Source organism: Cariama cristata, unplaced genomic scaffold, assembly GCF_000690535.1.
Source record: "Cariama cristata isolate BGI_N322 unplaced genomic scaffold, ASM69053v1 scaffold35539, whole genome shotgun sequence".
Classification (NCBI taxonomy): Eukaryota; Metazoa; Chordata; class Aves; order Cariamiformes; family Cariamidae; genus Cariama; species Cariama cristata.
In genome coordinates, this window is record NW_009636938.1 from 2,005 (window position 1) to 16,291 (window position 14,287).

Genomic DNA, 14,287 nt, shown 5'->3' on the forward strand with positions numbered 1-14,287 from the left:
CAGCAGGATACAAAATATTGGATAACAATGTTGTGATATTTATTTTTTTTTAATGCTGTTTTCTCTGTTTTACCCCATCCGAGTCCATTTGCACTCTGCTACACACAGTAACCTGGTTCCCATCTGTCCCTCGCAAAAGGATGTCCACGTGTTTGTGGTAGCTCCTTGTTGAAACAACATTTTTATCAGTTTTGCTGTCATGATCTAGATGCAATAAACATGATTTTACATTTGTCTTTATGGTGTTTGTGTAAACAAGCTAACAGTCAAATAAAAGCATGCCACAACTCTTGCTTTACTCTTATTTCCTGAGCCTGCTACAAGATCAGTGAAGGAAATCAAACTGGTGTGGCATGATGTGCACTTGACAGACCTGCTGTTTGCTTTTCATCAATTTATTGCCTTACAAATATTCTTAAACCAATTAATAATTTGTTCAACATTGTGTCCCTGGACAATAGATTAGATGATTGCTTTGGATTGCAGATACCTGGGGAGGGAAGCTTTGCTTGCTTTTCTCCCATCATCTCAGCCTCAGTGAACATAGAAGATAACTGATAGGCTGAGTTCTCTCTGTGTGATTTTTCTTAAGTAACTTAGGATGGAAGAACTAAGGCTTGCATTGACATTTTGTCTGGAATCTGCAAAATCTGAGAGTGAGATGGGATTACCTTTTCTTTAATGGTATACAAAAAGTAATGGAGTCATTAAATTTAAAATGTAGTGCTGGGCTTAATGCCACGACCTTTCAAGGCTCTTGGATTTTCTGGATGTATGCAACTGCTTCTCTTTTGCTAAGGCATTATATTATAAAGTAAGTACTGTAAGACTAACAGGGACTGGATGTTTTATAGCGAGAATATTTCTGGAACTTTAACTTGTATGTGCTGGCTTTGCAAGATTAACTGGTCTGTTTCCCATGACTCCAAGCTACTAGGGTTTTTTTTCTTCAGGCCTAGAATATGTTTGCAGTATGTCACATTTTCCTTTTATTTTCTTCTTACAGATGATATAATTAAACTGAACAAGAAAGAAGAGAGAAAGCAATATTCCCCCAAAATGAAAAGAGGGCTTCAGCAGAATCGAACTCGACAGTTCAGGACACCAGGCTCCAAGTGGGGAATCCAACAGCAGAAAGGTGTGTATGTCAAACATAATGTGGATTGTGCAATATTTTTTGAGCTGAAATGTGACCTAATGAAATGTATGGATCGACGTGGTCAATTCAGGTGTATTTCAAATAGTGTCACAGACAGTTTTGATTATAATTCAGTTCTTTGTCATCCGTTTATGTTTGGTTTTGTTTCTGGTTCAGTGTGAGAAAGTCGTTGACATGTTTGGCCAATAGGGAGCTTAGGTGCTTGCAGGACTTTTTGACTCAAGGAAGGATTAGCTTTCTTTCTGATTTTTTTTATTTTAATTTATTTTAATTTTAGAAATTGTATTGATACTTTGTCCCTTCTCAGAGATGGATAGAAAGAGTGCTTATGCCAAAGCCTGTATATTAGGAAAAGTGGAGGCATTGCCAAAGCTCAGAGCTTTGTGCAAAAGAGCCAGCACATTTATATTTGCTAGGTAGAATTCTCCTAGTAGGCCTCCCCAAAATAGCTGTTACTATGGACTGTAATGCTGGCTCTGAGGTATATAAATGGATAGTGCGGAGTGTTGAACGAGTTGGCTTTTCTTGTTAAGAGCTTGGGATGCAAAGAAAGTACCGTGTCATCCTTCTTAAGCCAGTGATTTTACAGTGAAATAGAAAAGGGGGAAAAAATCATATAGGCAGGGGGTGAAGAGAGGAACAGTGCACGGTAACAGCTTTACTGTGGATTCCCTGAGTAACTGTCGGGTTTTTTTGATAAACAAGAGCCATAATCTAAAATTATTCATATGTTCTAGTCCAGTACATGGCCAGCACCTGCATGAAGTATGGATGGGGTTTGCTTACATTTAGTTTTGAAAAGTACCTTTTAGCACTGGATGATCAAAATACAGAAAAATACTGTCTAATCAGAAAGCTTACCACCTCAATACAAGCTAATTAGATATTTGAGTTAATACATGCAATTTTTTGTTTAGTAGCATTCATTTAAAACAAAATACATATCTGTCTGGTGTATTCACAGTGATCCCCATTTTGTCTTTGTCTTGCTTAATGTTTGTTGTAGCAGCAGCTCATCGTTAGCATCTTAGACCCAAATGTTGCTGGGGATCAGTGGAATGCAGTGGTGCTCAGGGCTCAGAGGAGTTTTGCTTTTTATACAGGCCAACATGACAGTGTTACTAGTGCATCTGTAGTAAATTCGTGACAGTGCAGGAAAATCTTTTACATCACTCAGCCCAATTATAAGAATATTTGTGTAGGTGAAGAGTAAGTGAATTTAAGTTGTAGATTATCAAACATCTAGGCTTCTGTTTATGACCACAGTTGTCAAATGCAATTGTTTATGGTCTAAAGGGCAGAAAAGGAGCAAGTATTAGAATTTAGAATTTTAGGAGGAACTTGAGCTGCAAATACAAATATCTAAATACAGCTATCTTGGCAGTTAGTTTTCTCTCTTGGAACCTTCCCTCCTTGCCTGCCCTTGGTCTAGGAAAAAGCAAACTTGTTTTTTGCAAAATTGCCAGACTCCTGACATGTTGAAACATTGTGAATAGCTTTAACTGCTCCCTCCTATACAGCTCCACACATTTTCTCCCATTGAAAGCAAACCTTTTATATTTTTTTTGGAGCAGAAGGTAACATTAAATAGTTCTCTGAGCATTCTAGTTATTAGTAGCTTATGACCAGTAGATGTATTGCTGCTACGTTGCCATTGAAGTTATTCTGATAAGTAGCAAATCCTCTGTTGTTTGTGGGCAGCTACAGAAACCACAAATGATCAACAGCATTCAGTTCCTTGTGGTTTTAGAAGTGGCTGCCAAACTCTCTGGAAGGAAGGGAGGAACTTGAGCTGGGACTCTTTTCAGCTTCTGGAGGGAGAAACAGAGAGAAGAGCATTGTTCATTTGAATAAAAGTTGTCCTTGGTGATACACAGAATGCAACTGCACAAAACCCTGTGCAGCCTGAGCTAACTTTGAGGTTGTCATTTATTTGAGCAGAGGTTGGTCCAGAGAGCTCATGAGGTCCCTTTCAGGCTAAATAACCCTGTTTCTCAGCTTTTCTATTTAAAGGAAGAGCATTTGCTAACCATCCACAAAATATGGGTACATAGCAGTTTCACCAAAGCAAATTTATCTAAGCTGGGTTCTGATCGATGGCTTGCTTCCTATGATGGCTCCTGTCTCATGAAGAAGCACACATTTATTGTAATCGATGCTCTGAAGTCCGATATGTCAAAACTAGATGTGTCTGTTGCTGTAGAGCTGACTCCTTAGTCTTAAATTTATCTTGCAGTCTGAGGTTCTAGAGGGGATGATACTTGGGGATAAAACTGAAGCATGGTCTGTATTCAAAGCATGAAGCTAAATGGCTCCAGATAGGGTTAATCAAACCCTTGTAACTGGAGATTTGAGATGTTTGTACTACAGACCTCAGACTTAAAAGGCTTTTATATTCAAACGGTACTTTCAATTCTCACTTTCATCCAGACTGCCATGCAGACTTCTAACTGAAAACACTTTAAATGTGATGTAATTCATACAGTGTTTAATAGAATTTTGTGGGCCGATTGCTATGTTCTTTTTTCTTAAGTCATGTCTTGGCAACCACTGGTCTAAATAAATAAGCTTTTCCTTTTCTTTAATTAAACTGGTAATTTAAAGTTTGCTGAATGAGTAGAGAGCTGGGGTCTTTTGGTTTGATTTTATATTATTCAGCACTTGATCAAGTTCCATTTTGGAGTATTTTGGTAGTTTTCTATGCCAGAATTACTATAAGTTGTCCCTGTAGACATGTCAAATAACAAATTTTCAACAGAAATTAATGCAGTGAACTAGAGCAAAACTGTGATCTATATGAGAAACTGATTATTGCTGTGCTAGGACTTGGGCCAGACCTGCTGAAATAACTGAATGACCAAATTGTCTTCAAGTGTAGCGACAGCTTCTGCTCTAAGGCTTGTAGTGTACAGCCAAATAACTTGCGTTGCCTGCATAGGATCTTAAAGCAATAAGCTTTTTCTTTCAATAAGAATCGTTGAACTCTTCATGCTTGTTGCAGGTTATGGTAAAAATCGTTTGGGACGCAGAAAGAAGATTGCAGGGAAGAAGCGTTCTTACGGAGTTATAACTGGCTTGGCAGCCAAGAAAGCAATGGGTTCACGCAAAGGAATTAGTCCTCTGAACAGACAGCCACTTAGTGAGAAGGTAATTAATGCAATTCTAGTGGTTCATTCAAGAACAGATTAAAAAAAATGAAATGCAATGGCTTCAGAACCGTGCTACTGAAATATAAAATGAAGACATCTGGTACAACCTTTTGTTAAATTGAGGATGTCTTAGCTGAGTTCTTGTTTGTTTTGAGGGGGTAGTTAATGGCTAGATTTGAAAGTTGGGGGTTTTTATCACTTAATTGGGTTTCAAGTCATGAAAATTGAAGGACGGAAGTATGTTTTGTGCAAGTATGGAGGTAGTTACTTTATTTTTTACAAGAAAAGCTCGCTTATTAGTAGTTCTTGTCTTTGCATTCCTTGTTACAAACCAGTGATTCAGCTGACGTACAAGTGTTGAGCATGTGCCTGTTACAAAAATGGAAGTTTTTGCAAAATACTTAATTCCTTCAATAGGCTCCCTCTTCTGCGCTCCTCCGGTGCATTGTTGCCTGCTTTGTCTCATTCAGTATTGTAGGATGGGGATTGCTTTTAGATTTGTGAAGAAGAGTAATTTTAAAGACGTGTGGAATGTGTGTTTTGTCAGTTTAGGGAGATACAGGAATCAAAAAGTAACTGCTACGGTCTGCTTTTTTTTTTTTCCCCCCTCTTTTTTTTTTGCCTGGTAATGAGAGCAATATAGGATTCATGAAAGTGTAGAAGATATTTTTGAAATTATACTAGACTGTGAAAGATAGGCCAAACCTGATGTATTCTATATGCAGTTTGTAAATGGAAATTGAAGGAAAAGTGTTTGTGTGTATACAGTATGCATATATGCTATACATATTTATTGTTTTTTAAGAATGCACAGCGGAATTATCCAGTTTTGAAAAAGAAAACAAACCTGCAGAGACAATCTGAAATGCAGAGAAAACAAGCTCCAGCCCTGAGGAGGCCTGCCCTGCTAAACAGAAGGTAAAATACCAAGTCTGCTTTCTGAACTCTTCTTGACAACATTCCATAGTGAGCCTTGTTTGACAGGACTGAGTCCAAGAGAAAGCAGTAGGTACTGGCTGTAGTAATACGGTCAAGACTACTGTGTGTATGAAGTTCTACAAATCTGGAAGCTGAGCGTGGGACAAACATGGTCTCAATACAAAGCTGGGTATTTATTACTGTGTAGAGCACTCAGGAAGTACCTCTGTTTGTGAGCACCTGGTATTCTGCCTTCATTTAAATCGTAGGCAGCCTATACAGAGATGGCCAACATGGATTTCAGTAGCTTTGAAGTGATAGCCATGGTTTAGTGAACTTTCTAAATAAAATGCCTTTGTGGAAGCTGGTGCCATCTTCAGTTTCATGGAAGCTATTGCATGTTTTATTTGTCCTGGAATTAACATGTCATGTAAACTGCATCTTAACTGGTCTCCATGATGAAAATTTTCACTGTATGACTCTATTGTGGAAACATGTATAAAGAAAGTTTGTTTACAACCAAGACTGCTCCCCTTTTTCATCTAACCAGAAATGTTTAAAGTGATGGAGGATACTGAGCAAAGTAAAAAGCAGAATTAATAATCATACTGTCCTGCTGTGACATAGGAGTTCTAGGCTTCTATGTAACACAAGTGGTTTCTCCATTTGAGTAACATGTTTTGTTCCTAGTGAGTGAGAAGCTTATTGCAACTGAAGTGTTCAGCCTCAAACAAGCAGCACTGCAGATGTCCTTAGGAATGTATTGGGCATTTTCCTGACTTTCATAGTCATCTCTCTAAGATGTTACCTGTGGAGCCTTTGATAACCATATTTTAATAAATTTTACAGGAATAACATGCCATCTGCCTTTGCCAGAATTGGAAACAAACTAAATCAGCAGAAAGACACTCGTCAAGCAACTTTCCTGTTTAGAAGGGGCCTGAAGGTAATAAAAATTACTGAAAACAACAAAATTGTGCCACAGGTTCTAAGCTAACCTAAAACACTGATATTAATGAATCACCTTCAAATATCAGATCTGAGTAGAAACTTCAGGTGGACTGGGAAATAGGCACAGGTTCTTCTAAGGAAATGTACTTGTTTTCTTCAGTACTGTAACCAAGTGTCTTGCTTCTGTTTCAGTGTAGCTGGACTGTTCTGAGGGGCATGGAACTTGTCAGAGTGTTTGAGGGTAGTCGCAAGCTACTCATTTTTCCTTTTAAAAGTGTTAGAAATGTTAGAAAGTGCTGTGCAGCTTTCAAAAGTTGTCTTCGGGTGAAGGATGGACCAGAAACATGTTTTAGAAACTGATGATGTTTGGGGGTTTTTGTCTTGTTTCATTTTAGTTATTTTGTGGTTAGTTATTTTAGTTATTATTTTACTTAAGGATTTTTTAGTTATTTTGAGTAAGATCAAGAGAATAGAAGAGAATAGAGAGTGTACAGTGAACAATAGTGATGTTCTCAGTTTTCATTTGTGCCTTCATTCTACGTCTGCCATCATTGTGACTGTAGGTAGCTGCTGTCTTCCATCCACATGGGTTGCAGAATTACAGACAGGATCAGGAGGAAGAAAAACAAAACCAAAGTCTTCTAAAACAGCAGTGGGATTTAGTGGCATACTAGATGTTATGTATGTTAACATTGATCAGATTAGGAACTAGCGAGGTTTTTCCTACTGGCCTGGTAACATTTTGGTGTATCTTGGTAAAGTGTATGTTTGCTAACATAGTCCTCAAAAATGTTTTCCATCTCTTCATGACACCAAGCTGTGTGGTGCGGTTGACATGCTGGAAGGAAGGGATGCCATCTGCAGGGACCTTGACAGGCTTGAGAAGTGGGCCCATGTGAACCTCATGAAGTTCAACAAGGCCAAGTGCAAGGTCCTGCACCTGGGTCGGGGCAATCCCAAGCACAAATACAGGCTGGGCAGAGAATGGATCAAGAGTAGCCCTGAGGAGAAGGACTCAGGGGTGTTGGTTGACGAGAAGCTCAACGTAACCTGACAATGTGCGCTTGCAGCCCAGAAAGCCAACTGTATCCTGGGCTGCATCCCAAGCAGCGTGACCAGCAGGTCGAGGGAGGGGATTCTCCCCCTCTACTCCGCTCTGGTGAGACCCCCTGCAGTACTGCCTTCAGCTCTGGGGTCCCCAGCACAAGAAGGACATGGACCTGTTGGAGCAAGTCCAGAGGAGGCCACAATGATCAGAGGGCTGGAGCACCTCTCCTGTGAAGACAGGCTGAGAGAGTTGGGGTTGTTCAGCCTGGAGAAGAGAAGGCTCAAGGGAGACCTTAGAGCAGCCTTGCAATACCTAAAGGGACCTACAAGAAAGGTGGGGAGGGAGTTTTTACAAGGGCATGTAGTGATAGGACAAGGGGCAATGGCTTTAAACTGGAAGAGGGAAGATTTAGGTTAGCTATTAGGAGAAAATTCTTCACTGTGGGGGTGGTGAAGCCCTGGCACAGGTTGCCCAGAGAAGCTGTGGCTGGCCCCTCCCTGGAAGCGTTCAAGACCAGGTTGGATGGGGCTTTGAGCAACCTTTTCTGGTGGAATGTGTCCCTGCCCATGGCAGGGGGGGGTAGAACCGGATGATCTTTAAGGTCCCTTCCAACCAAACCATTCTATGATTCTGTGATTTATGGGTTAAGTTACTGTCATTGACAACTTCATTTAAATCATTTTGTGTTCTTAAAGTAATTTCTTTCCAATGTCTTACAAAGCTAATAGGATAGTTATCTTTGAAGTCCCTCTGAAAGTACAGCCCTGTTTGTGCAGAGTGTACAAACAGCTTTAAAGTCCTGGGTTTGAACTGCTGTATTTCCAGCTGCTACAATGGGAATTGAAACAGCGTTCAAATCCCATGTCTGTATCGATGTGTTTTCAGGTGCAGGCTCAAGTGCAGTCAACAGATGACCTTGATAATCAGACAGCAAAGAGAACTCGACAGTAAGTATTTAGTTTGGAAAACTTCAGTTTGATTAGTCATATGATTCTCATTTTAATTCTGGCTTCCCAGCTATGATAATTTAATAGGGTTTTTTTTTCCCTGTAGGCGTATTAACTGGGTGACAGCGATCATCCCCCTATTCTCAGTTGTTTCCTAAACTATCTTCTAATTTAACCAGGAGGAGTTCATTTGTATAAGACACTTGCAGGAATGAGGGGGAAGGTGGTAGCTTCAGAGGATCAGACTAATCTCTACCACTTGTGTATACTGCATAGACTGGAAGAAAAATTCAAACGTTAGTGTTCTGCTGAGCTCTGGATGTAATGTCCTTTTTATTTAATATACATGAAACAGTTTGAAAATAAGCAAGGCAGGTCACAAGGTGGACACTCTGCTCTCCCTCCGTGTAATCTTCCTACACTGTTCTGTGCTTCCTAGGCTCTTTGCAGCTTGGTTGTGGTAACACAACAGGCTGAGTAAGCAGCGTATGCCACAGACCTGCAGTCTGTCACCTCTTTTGATTTGCTGTGGGGACCATTTTGGCCCCATCTGTGGCAAGGGAACGTTTTTAAAAAGTAAACGTTTGAGTCAGTGCTGTAGTTCTGGTACATCTTGCCAGCATGTGATCTAGCGCTCACCTGAATAGGTTTAGATAATATAAAAGATACAAGAATCAGTAGTCAAGCTTCTTGTAGATTGTTTGACTGCATGTGGTCTTCATATTGACCTGTATTCTGAAAGCTTGTACATTCTTTACTAGCCAGTGTTCTGGACATACTTTTAAAGATACCCTGACTGAAATTTCTGCAGTTTTTGTAAGTGATTTCTGCATTTTCAAACTAGATGGCGAACTTCCACCACAAGTGGAGGGATTCTGACTGTGTCCATTGATAACCCAGGAGCGATCATAAACCCAATGTGAGTTTTTAAAAAAGTTCTGAAATGTTCTTAACATAACTGGAATCGCTGTTCTGTGAGCCATTTAGCAAGTTCCTTGCAGATAGTATTTCAGATGACTTCAAGGTCACAGCTTCTTGTGAAGACTTTTAAATCTGTCCCCTTTCTGAGTATTTCTGAGCTATGTTTGAGTAATATCACAGCCAGATTTCACAAGGCATCTCCCAGTTAGAAGCTTGCTGTGGTGTATAGAGTTGAAGAGTGTTCGGCTGGTAGGTTTTCACCTTGTCTTCCTCTTCCAAATCAGACCACATTGCAGCTGTTTTCCTCCCCTATCTGAATGAAAATGAATGAGCATCTAGTTGATGAGTGATGGTAATAGTTCCTTCCTGATTCATAAAGATACTGCTAGAGTAGTTGTGCTTAAAGAAAGCATTGCTGTATTTGTCTTTGGGAAGTTGATGCTACTGGTGTTTTACGAGGTGTTTTATTTCTAAAATCTCTCGAGTAGCTTTTTTCATTAGTAGCATTTTATCTGTAAGGAAGACTGTACCAATTCTTATTTTTTATATATATGGGAATATTTAACCACAAATTATGCATTTGTCAGTAGGATTGAGAGACAAAAGATAAGATCACTTCCTGTCAGGACACTTGCTGTCTGATAACAATAACAAATGCTAACCTTCTGTAGTTCTGCCTGACTTTTACCTCCTTGAACTTGTGCCCTCAAGCTATTCAGCCAGCCTGATCAAATGGCTGGAGGAAAAATTCATACCTCTATCAGAATTAAGGCGTTATTGCATAAAACACACATTCACTGGGTCCTTTGTAACATTCTTCTTTCACAGTTCCCAGAAATTACGATTAACTCGTACTCCTGTGCCACCATTTCTGATGAAGAGGGACCAATCTGAAGAGAAGAAGATTCCCAAAGGGGTTCCATTGCAGTTTGATATTAATAGTGTTGGAAAACAGGTAAATGCAGTTTCTTTCCTTAACTGGAAGTAGTTTCAAGACAGATAAAAGTCAGTGAGTCTAGGAGGACAGTGCCTAGCTCACTAGTGACAGAAAGAGGGAACTAGTGACTACTTTTTGTTTCCACTTCCAGTTCTTCCACTAACTTGCTATGTAACTTCAAGCAAGTAACTGAACTCACTGTTCTTGTTCCTCTAGTTCATGTTTTGCATGCCCACATACTTTAAATGGGATTTAAAATGTTGAATTTTTCTAAAAGCCTTCTGGTGTTCCTACTGTGCTTGAATTAGCAACTGTGCGTAATTCAGGGATGAGCTGCTTTCAGTTGTGTAACCTGCATGGAACCCTGACAGCTGAATTTATAAGGCAATTTTGCTACGCATCTAGGAAAAAAAAATCAAATGTGATGATGTAAAGGCTTGAAAGATGAGCAGTTTTTCACAGTTTCATGAAGACAGGCAACGTGATGCAGGAATCTTAGTGCTGTCATTGAATGAATTCTTACAGGGTGACAGAGTTAGGTGCTGTTCTTGTAATCAGCTCCTTACTGCCAGCTGTAGAAAACTACATGGGTTCAGTGCATTGGTCTGGATTTGTTCCTTCCATGAATAAGCAGTATGTCAAAAGTAGTCTACTACTATATTGTAAAATTAATTGAACTTTTGGACTCCAGTCTACTGCCTCAACTGGATGGACTGGAAAGCAACATGCATTAACGTCATTAAAATGCTGTATTTGTTGAAGTTGCATAGAATATGTGTGGGGAAATGTGTAGTGAAAGTTCCCTTTTTCAGTCTGTCTGTCCTCGGTTTAACTTACTATATTTTGAGTAGACTTTCAGTCTTGGCATTGTATACCATATGTTCTTAATGAATTCTGAGAAATGGTAACTCTTAATGTATAGTCCAATCTGATTTTTAAATTGTGAGGGAAATGATAAAATCAAATTAAACTACTTTTTTTTTAAGTCTAAGTGAGGCAATTAAGAAGTCATGTGATGATACAAAATGAGGGAAAAATTGTTCTTGTCTCCATTACTTTGATTAGATTAACCTAACATCTTTTGCATTTGTGGTGACATTATTTTTCAGACAGGGATGACGTTGAATGAACGTTTTGGGATCCTGAAGGAACAAAGAACAGCGCTGTCTCAGAACAAAGGAAGCCGTTTTGTAACAGTGGGCTAACCTCACAGATGAACTTGAGCCCTGATCCCACCTACCTAAGAAACTGAGATAAAAGTGAGCAGAAGAATACAGCATACATCACTGAAATTCTCCAGACTTCTTGCTAAGATGGTGGCAGAGCTATCTATCTTTATTACTTTTACTTTGAATGGTAAAAGACATGATGCCCTGAAGGGGGAAAGTGGGGAAACTGATCCGCTGGAGTGGCACCGTCACCTGTTTGGAAAAGACTTTGTTGCCCAGCTGATTACACTGATTTTGGTTCGTCTTGCAACCAAAACACAAATAGGAATTTTAAAAGTTGTTTTTTTCATTTAGGAGCATTCAATATCTGTTCTTTGACCCCTCTGTTATGGTAAAGATTGTGTGTTTCATTACAAACCCCATTTTAGGGTTTTTAGGGACTGCCTATGAACTTTCCTTTGGACTGCAGTTTGGCACAGAGCCTCAGTCCATGAATACTTTGATAGTGATGTAGCGGCATTTTTCATGGGAGCATTGGTTGTACTTCTTTGTGCTTTTGAAGTTCAGTTTTTTTCCTTTCTTGAAAACTAAATGTTTTGCATCCTCACTTTCACAAATAAAGCTGTTAGCTGAGACCCAAAATATTTAATTGGGATGGAGACTATTCTACTCTTATCCTTAAAAGTGGTTCAGATCATGTTGGAGGAATACTGCACAGGCAGTATGAGAATAATTTATATTACAAATAGCTCAAGCTCATCATCCTCCTCTGTAAATTGAGTATGTCTGTCTCCTATTTTTTCTTAAACTTTTGCTTTCTATTTCTTTTTGTAAGTTTTTTTTTCACAAACTTAATGCAATAACTTCACATTTTTTGAATAATTTCATAGGAATAAATACTTTCACAAGAAAATCAGTTGCATGGTAGAGTTCCTTACCCTCCCGGACATAGGATTCTCATCTTGCATACTTTGCCCCAGAGAGTTTTCTCTGGCTCTTACAAACAGCCAGAAACAAGCAATCTAATAGCACTTGTTTGTATATACCAAAGAGAGGTAAAATGTGAAGCTGATCAGAAGTGGTCAGACATCTTGAAACTGGCAGAAACTAGGCAACATTGCTGGAAGCAAGCCCTCAGTTTACCAGCATGTGTAAGGCATTAAGCAGGAGCATGTACTCGCTTGCTTTAAGCTTAGCTTTGTGCATCAGAATCTGCAGGATGGTAACAACTGGGGCATCCTCAATCTAAATTTACGTGATCCCTAAAACTGAGGCACCTGCTCAGAATTGCTTCCAGACCAGGAACTGATGAACTGTTCTATAGCAATGAGATTTAGGTACAGTCAGGTTAAGAGAATGATTGGCTTGCTGCATCCAGAAATGTTTATGGTGTATGAAGTAGGTTTAATTCCTTTTATTGTTCTTGAAAAATTTACATTTGACTTCCTACAGAGTTGGTTTCCTTGCTTTTTTTATCTCAAAATTCCGAGTTAAGTAGCATTTGCCAGGAACTTCAACATTGAAGAGCATTTGACAGTAGAAGGGCTTTTGTTTGTATAATGGTTTTAAAATCAGAGTGCATCCTGATGCTATGTAGTACTTAAACCCTTATTTTTTTATGTTGAAAAATACACTTTAGCAGAAGGAAACTAAATGTAATGGTGTTAAGATTATTTTTTTTTTCTTAATTACTAGTAGGAAATATTTTTTGGAAAAAATGTCCCACTCTTAGATTTTGAGTAGATAAAAGTGTTGTCAGTCATCCTGTTTCAGTGTATACATTTTCCATGTGACAGGATGCAACAAAAAAATTCTTTTGCATCAACATAGATGCAAAACATTGATGCAGTGCATCAAAAAATGCTAGTTTGTATTTAATGAGAAGATGCTTTACACTGTACCTTTTGGTATTTTTTGGAGAAGTTATTACATTTGATCTGTTCTAAAGCTGTTAATTTTTTTTTTTTTTAAATAAAAAGTTACAGGTTTCATACTGTCTTGTTCCTGTTATAACCACCTGGGCAATATATTCGGTATGTGAATTTTATGATATCCTTCAAGGGGTTCTTAATGATTAAATTCTTATTAAGCATTCTGAAGAATATACCAAAAAGCAGCCTAATTTAAAGAGGACTTGCATTCATTGCCCAGCTTAATATCCTGAAAATTAAGCACTTCTTGGTGTGGCACTGTATAACCTCACTTAAATTTAAATGTGTCAGCTGTTAATGTATTTTTCAGTAGCGCCGTCTAACTTAGTGGTTTGGTGTGGTTTAGTACCAGATGCCCTAATCTGTCAGCCCAAACACTGGTTTTCACATTGCTGTGACATGTCTTGCTAGCAAGAAGTGCTGTAATCTAAACCTTGTATTACAGGATCAGCATGAACACCCTGATAAACGACCACAGCCGTGTTTTTCCAGCGCAGTGATGGCAGGAGGCTTGCGTGAGCAGTGGTAGTGCTGCTGTTAATTGGCGGTGCAGGAAAAAAATATTGCCTGCAAATACATTTGATAAGATGGTGAGCGTCTTGGCACCTGGCTATCTACAGTCTTTGTTCTTCGTTAGCAGCTCAAGTCTGTACGGTTGCCAGCTTCAGGCGGTGTTCAGACACGCAGCGGTTCCAGAGTAAGCAGCAGATCGGTGCTTTCCCAGAGCATGACTGGCATTTATTCGGACGTTGCAAAGAGCGCGATCTTTTTAGGATTGATGACACCAAGGAAGAAAACAAAGCGGTTGGTGCTTTTCCCACCTAGTTCAGATACATGCGTTCCCTCCTCGGTTTGCTGCTGGAACGGGTCTGACAACGCACCGAAGCAGCGCTCGCCCAAAAGCCGAGCAGCCGGTGTGGCATCCCACCGTGGTGGGTAAACCAGAGTTTTTCTGAATTGCAGGAGATGTGCAGGTACTACAGCCATGTTCAAAGGGAGGCGGGCACCCTCGCACGCCAGATTATCCTAGGTGAGTGGAAAAATCAGACCCGAAAAGGAAGTTTCGGGTCATTTTTACGAGGTGCTCTGGCGCGTCCCTGTACCCGCGGGCGGGCTGTCGTGCGTGCGCGCCCCGCGTCCTGTCAAGACGGGCGCAT

General features: G+C 39.6%; 1 protein-coding gene across 1 annotated transcript in view; it reads left to right on the top strand.

Moving 5' to 3' along the window:
* FYTTD1 (forty-two-three domain containing 1) overlaps positions 1-11,629 on the top strand; it is a 12,702-nt gene extending 1,073 nt beyond the window's left edge. Inside the window, exons 2-9 of the mRNA XM_009708117.1 lie at positions 1,007-1,138; positions 4,161-4,306; positions 5,114-5,226; positions 6,076-6,172; positions 8,111-8,172; positions 9,017-9,091; positions 9,922-10,048; positions 11,140-11,629. Coding sequence (XP_009706419.1) covers positions 1,007-1,138; positions 4,161-4,306; positions 5,114-5,226; positions 6,076-6,172; positions 8,111-8,172; positions 9,017-9,091; positions 9,922-10,048; positions 11,140-11,235 — 848 coding nt within the window. The 3' untranslated portion in view covers positions 11,236-11,629. The remainder of the gene's footprint in view (positions 1-1,006; positions 1,139-4,160; positions 4,307-5,113; positions 5,227-6,075; positions 6,173-8,110; positions 8,173-9,016; positions 9,092-9,921; positions 10,049-11,139) is intronic.
* Positions 11,630-14,287: the final 2,658 nt, after the last annotated feature.